General features: G+C 44.1%; 1 protein-coding gene across 1 annotated transcript in view; it reads left to right on the top strand.

Annotated features, from left to right (window-relative positions):
* cacna1db (calcium channel, voltage-dependent, L type, alpha 1D subunit, b) overlaps nt 1–6,921 on the top strand; it is a 65,640-nt gene extending 58,719 nt beyond the window's left edge. Inside the window, exons 43-48 of the mRNA XM_084479998.1 lie at nt 1–56; nt 381–520; nt 922–1,037; nt 1,391–1,525; nt 2,047–2,232; nt 4,656–6,921. The exon at nt 1–56 is cut by the window's left edge and continues 85 nt beyond it. Of these exons, the coding sequence (XP_084336124.1) occupies nt 1–56; nt 381–520; nt 922–1,037; nt 1,391–1,525; nt 2,047–2,232; nt 4,656–5,039 (1,017 nt within the window). The 3' untranslated portion in view covers nt 5,040–6,921. The remainder of the gene's footprint in view (nt 57–380; nt 521–921; nt 1,038–1,390; nt 1,526–2,046; nt 2,233–4,655) is intronic.

Below are 6,921 nucleotides of genomic sequence, written 5' to 3'. Positions count from 1 at the left end.
GAGTTCTACAGTGGGGAGGAGTTTCACGAAGACGACATCATGTTCACGAGAGACAGGTCGCCCCTTAAGACCTGACTTCACCTTGATAATATTATTACATACTTTTATTATTACATAGACTAGTTGTTATTCATGCCGAGGGTTAAGGTGAAGGAGGGAAGTGGCGACCAGGACACTAGGAGTCCCTATGGATGTATTGCATGTTTTATTATTTTATATATTTTTATAAACATTCCTCTTGTTATCACATAATATATCGTCTAAAAAATAAAAAATGTTTCATTGCAGAGATTAGGTCCAGGATGGAAAACACCCACTAGTATGTGTTATGAATCAAACGTCAAACACCATGTCCATATTTTGTTCCACCACACATGCAGGTTGTCTCACATGGACTACCACGACGCCGAGGGGGACCAGGACCCCCAAGCCCCCGGGGGTTACTATGACGACGACCAACAGCCCATCTTCCGAGATGGCCACCGGTCACCCAAGAGGCGGTTTCTTTCCTCGCCGCAACGTGAGTTGATTGGCTGTTATCTATCACCCTTTTGTCAATTAACCCGACCAGATGATAAGCCCAACTAGACGGGGTTAGACAGGGGAACTCGACTGAGCTACCCTGGTGTATACTCAGTGTAGTCATTGTAGTGATGTTCAGCCGCCTTTCCTAAATCAATTCTTCATCTGCAACGCCGCTTTGACGTTTCCATTGCTTGTAACATTGTTGTGTGGTGTGTTGTTTTTTTTGTGTGACGTTGTGAGTTGGTTTGTCTTGGGTGTTGGTTCATGTTGTGTGTCATTGCGACGTGTATATTGTTGTGTTGTGTTGTGTGTTTGGTATGTGTGGTTGTGATGACTTGTGATGTGCGTCAACGTGTGTCAATGTGTGTAACGTTGTGTGTGATGGCTCCTTCCCAGCGTCTGGCAGGTCCACCTTTAGTTTTGAGTGTCTGCGCCGACAGGGCAGCGACGAGGACCCGCCCCCTCTCTCGCCCTCCTGCACGGCGCTGCCCCTGCACCTCATGCAGCAGCAGGTGATCCAGCACACACGCACGCACACGCACACACACACACACACACACACACACACATACACGCAAACGCACACACACACACACCCATTTTCACCCATTTGACAAAAGTCGTAGTTACAACGGCGTTAAAGTCGCCACTATGAAAAGTTTGACGCCGAATTGTACATATATTCAAACCAATTCATGGCTACAATGAGGCGTAGTTCCACGCACCCACGCATGTGTGTGTGCACCCTCCCTCATCCACTTACTGACTCACTCACTGGGTCACACACTCACACAAGGTGAAGCTTAGGTGTCCTCGTCTGTCTGGAGCTCTGCTGACCTTTGCCCCTTTCAAATGTGTTGCCTAGGTGATGGCCGTAGCCGGCTTTGACACCCGGAGATTAAGACGTCTGTCTCCGACACAGTCGCTACGCTCCTGGGCCACGCCCCCGGCCTCGCCGATTGGGCGAGACGGCTCGCCCAGCTACACACCGCTCATCCAGGTGTGGTTGACTCAGGATTCTTTTTAATTTGTATGTGTTCACTGTTAACAAAACACGTTCAGTATATCAAAAGAGCTGAGGGAGGAATAGAGGAGGAGGCATAGGAGAAGTTAGGGCCTTGTTTGATCCTTTATTCATTTGTTCTGTCCTTTGTGTTTATTCATTCATTAGGGTGGGGCAAATATTAATACAATATACATTTTGAAACATGATTGTACGTCACTTGATGGTTTTAGTAGTGAACATTTACCTGTCAGCACCGACGGTTGATGTAGTGATACAACTAGTGATACAACTACAAAATTGTGGTTCTTCTATTTGCATTGTACATTTGTTGTAATTGCCATTAAAGCTGATTTTGACTTTGACTCCCCGGCTCAGAACAGACTCGGGGACAATAGTAGGGAATAGCAATGGCGTAGATCATTGCATTGACCCAGCAGGCACTCTGTCTGATGGACCACCTTCCTGTTTGAGTGTTAGCGTGTTCTCTTATAGCTTGTTTTCCCCCCGCCACCCAGGTGGACTGGCGCAGCCCGGGCAGCATCAGCAGCATCCCGGGGTCTCTGCGGAGGTCCTCCTGGTACACGGACGCCCGGGACGGACCCCCCAGCCGGGCCTACTCCCCCTCCCTCCTAAGGCTGCCCACCGAGAGCCACGCCCACTTCCTGCAGAAGAGAGGAAGTGCCAACAGTCTCGTGGAGGCAGTCAGTACAGTACACACACACACACACACACACACACAAAAACATCCAAACACACTAATCCTCTACATTTTCACATTCAATAATATTTATAAGCTTTGAAGTTATCTTAAAATGCAGATGTTTGACAGCAGTAAAATAGGTAGGTAATCATTTACACCATATTTATATACAATAAATAATATATATCTTGTGCATTTTCGTAGTGTTATTTTTAGGAGTGGCCTTCATTCAAATGTCTCGCCTTTCTTATCTTCCCACGGCCTTGCATGCGTGTAACAAGTAGCAGTGTTTTAGTTATCTCCATGAGCAGCACAGGAACTGCTGAGATGACCCGCTAATCGTTCATCTTGCTCCCTCTCGCTCTCTCACTCTCTCACACACACAAAGAAACCCATACACCTTATGTTTACTGCACACAGCACAAATGTTTTCGGCAGTTGATCAATTTGGTGGACACTTTTATCCAAATCGTTGTACTATACTCATAATAAATGAGTAAGTGAGTGCAAACATTAGTATTCGCATTTTATTAGCATTCAGTGGAATCCAAACCATTTTAACGAGACTCAAGGTGCTTTACGCGGGGTAGACACTGAACACAAAACACTTTGGATAAATGAAAGACAAACATCTAAAAGCAGCTCTGGACAGAGCCCACTGGAACAGTAAAGGCTGAAGTTATGGTTCCACGTCGACACAATGCACAGGGGTTTACGGACCCCTTACGTCCTTGCGGACCCTCCTTGCGTCCATTGCAAGGGCCTGACGTGCGCCTCCCAAAAATTGTAACAAGGGCTGTGATTGGTCTGCTCACTAAAACCTGATGCAGAACCAAAACAGTTTCACGACTGCGTCGAAGCGTCTGCGTGGTCATTGCGTTGCGTCGACGTGGAACCAGAACTATATGGGGTCAGTTCAGTTTCATTAATAATGAATGCACAGAGAAGGATTCACAAATGTATTTTGTGATTTATATATAAATGACTCTCTTCTCACAAATACATTTCAATGCACACACAAATGGATATTGGTATGTATAAATGTAAAATAAATCCATAAACAAAAATAAGTTTCACAAACACATTTCTGATCCACACACAAATGTGTCTTGTTTTAAATAAATGTAATTTAAATCCATAAATATATTAATTAAAAATATATTTGCAATTTTCATCAAAAATGTATTTCGATGTTGTTACATTTATATACAAACTGTTAAACTTGAATTTACAAGATGCTTTTCATTTGTGAACTTGTTTCCATTTGTGTGTCAACTGGTTTGTATTTATATGTGGATTTTTGAGACTCTCCTGACGTGGCTGGATTCACAAATGCATTTTTTTCAACAAGGAACTCTCTGTAGCCAATCAGATGCCTCCCTCGTTTTCAGCCAATCACGTGACTGCAGTCCCTCAAGGCCAATTTCCAACAGAACTGTCACGGAAGTGTCACGGCAGCGAAGTGGCTGTGTTCCGTACTGCAATCCCCACTGGAAGCGGTCCAGACACATTACGGCTGAGACATCACAGGACAGGACACAGTGTTTTTCCACCTCGATGATCAACGATTCATCATCCATATTTCAGCTGTTGACTTCTGACTGAACTCGTAACGTTAATGTATCAATCGGCGGGAGGAGCTCCTCCGGGAGTCCGCATACGAAAACGATCCCTTTCTCCTCCTGTCGCTGTTCAGAGTCGAAGCCAAAGTTCCTTTCCCCCAATTCCTTCTCCCCCATGGCCGAGATAACCCCCACTACGAGTCTTCACTTGTTGTGGAAGTACCAGAGAGTCGGAGACTCAACGCAGTCTTTATTCATCATATCAGAGAATATCCCCGTCAGTTCGGCCGGCTGGATTGGCTGGATTGGCTGAAAACGAGGGAGGCATCTGATTTGCTACAGAGAGTTCCTTGTTGAAAAAAATGCATTCGTGAATCCAGCCACGTCAGGAGAGTCAAAAATCCACATATAAATACAGACCAGTTGACACACAAATGCAAACAAGTTCACAAATGAAAAGCGTCTTGTAAATTCAAGTTTAACGGTTTGTATATAAATGTAACAACATCCAAATACATTTTTGATGAAAATTGCAAATATATTTGTAATTAATATATTTATGGATTTATATTACATTTATTTAAAACAAGACACATTTGTGTGTGGATCAGAAATGTGTTTGTGAAACTTATTTTTGTTTATGGATTTATTTTACATTTATACATACTGATATCCATTTGTGTGTGCATTGAAATGTATTTGTGAGAAGAGAGTCATTTATATATAAATCACAAAATACATTTGTGAATCCTTCTCTGTGCATTCATTATTAATGAGACTGAACTGACCCCATATAACTAAGCCTTGAGTCCAGGTCCTTGAGGCTGACGCGGTCTCCCCGTCTGCACCCACTCCCCCCCAGGTGCTGATCTCGGAGGGGCTGGGCCGCTACGCCCGGGACCCCAAATTCGTGACGGCTGCCAAGCACGAGATCGCCGACGCCTGTGCCATGACCATCGACGAGATGGAGAGTGCCGCCTGCCACCTGCTGAACGGCAGCATGGGTAATGGCGGTGGCAGTGGCGGTGGTGGCGGTGGTGGCGGTGGTGGCGGTGGTGGCGGTGGTGGCGGTGGCGGCGGTGGCGGCGGCAGTGGTGTGGCAGCGGTGGGGAACGGCGGTACAGACTCGCTCTCCGAAGCGCGGCTCAGGGAGCTCAGTCTCCGTGACTACAGCGACGAGGAGCCCGAGGTGGCCAGGAGTGAGGAGGACCTGACTGACGAGATGATATGCATCACCACGCTATAGCCTCCCCCCCCCCCCCCCCCCCCCCCCCGGAGACTATCTATTCAACCCGTTATTTATTGAATATTTATTTCTAATGTTTTTTTTTTGTTTTTTGTTTTTATATATATGGAATCGTACCTACAGTATCTCCCTTTTAGTTTGATTTATTGTTTTGTTTTTCTGTGGAAACGAACACAAGAGGAAGTGACCTCGTCTTCGACAAACTGAACCATGGAGAAAACGGACAAGCTCACAAAAAGTGCCTTGCCTCCTTCCCCTCGCCCTCCCCCCTCCCCCCTTACCGACACCCTTGTCCAAGTGGAGGAGGAAAACATTTTTTCTCAGCAGCACAGAGGGAGAGATGGAGAGAGGGGTTTCAGGATGGATCGAGGGATGATGAAGCGGAGGAAAGGAAAACGTGACCTCTGAAAACGTACTACATTCCTGCTCGCCACTTGAACGCACCGTGAAAGAATGATTATTAGCTTTGTAGTGTTTCATTGATTAAATTGACCATATAAACCAGATGTACAGCTACATCATTTCCCAGATGACATTCCCCTCTAGGTTCAGATTTCAAATGTAAGCCATTATGTCAAGGAAAATACCTAATCATTATTATTGACCTAACCTAACTAAATAAGTGCAGATAATTAACTTCAATACTGATAATCTTACAAGAACAATACTGCCACACTTCCAGATGAAGGTTTAACCATAAGGTAAAGATTGATGGATTATGAGATGTGCATTGTAAACATGCTGCCAGTTGGCTTTTATGTATGCATTGAATTGTTGAAAACAAAGCATTGGGACCAATCCTGAGAGTATCCTCATAAGGGTCCAGGTTTGAAATATGTCTAGTTCCCAGCACCAACATGTGGTCAAAACATGATGGATGTCTTTTCAGTAATAAACTGGCCATTTATTTGTACTGAAACTTAACTGGTAAACAGCTAAGTTCGGTGATTAAAATGCCTTTAGATGACAATAGGATTTTAAGCATTTCCCAGCACTATTAAAGTGTTGACTGCAGTTCAACATGCAAATACGTTTTACAAGAAAGCCATTGCAAGTGACAATTTACCAGGAAAACCTACATACTTGTACACGTATTTTCAGTGTTGAAGCGGAAAAAAGGAAAAAGCACTAACCACTAGTTCTTGCCCAATACATACACATTTAGTAGACCCCCTGTAATGGAAGATGTATTTTGGTTGAGAAATGACTCACACACTTGCTAATTCACTGTACCAGTTCTGGGAAAAAAACTGGCTGCTCAAAGGTCCCATCAGAATAACAATGTTTATATAGCTGGGAAAACACAGCACTAATGACTTACTGTGTTACAAAGTGCTTTTGTCACGGAAACCAGATTCTGTGGAATCAAAAGGGCTCCTTTGATACCCGTGTCCTAAGTTGAGGGTTTTCCACCGATGCAGAGAACTTGGGTAGTTGAACAGGTCAATAGTCCCTGCCAGCTGTAGCTGCTCATTGGGTCATGATTGAATTGTGTGAAACTCTTTACCAGACAGGAGGTGGCGCTCGGATCGAATCAGAACCAATGTAAAGACTTTTTTGAAAATAATGTTCTCCATATACTGACATTGAAACTAATATTGTGCTGTTGGTTTCCAACTGTTTAATTGCTCAACAATAGAAACTCTAATATTTGTAATTTGTAAAGCGCCATTGTAGGCCTACTACTTCCAGAGCTGGTAATACCAATGGAAGTAGTCCCAGTACAGTTAGAAAAATAGTGAGGACCTTCTCTTATGGCTTTCGTTCCTACTTTTTATCAAAACAGACAAACACATCAGGAAGCTGTCTTTTTCTTGGACTGATTTATTGTTTGAAATGATTGTTGGAAATGCTGCTGACATGTATAAAATCTGTAAAGAAT

This window comes from Micromesistius poutassou, assembly GCF_964030765.1.
Source record: "Micromesistius poutassou genome assembly, chromosome: 15".
Taxonomy (NCBI): domain Eukaryota; kingdom Metazoa; phylum Chordata; class Actinopteri; order Gadiformes; family Gadidae; genus Micromesistius; species Micromesistius poutassou.
Note: the sequence above shows the minus strand (reverse complement) of the source record. Positions and strands in the feature narration are given on the sequence as shown.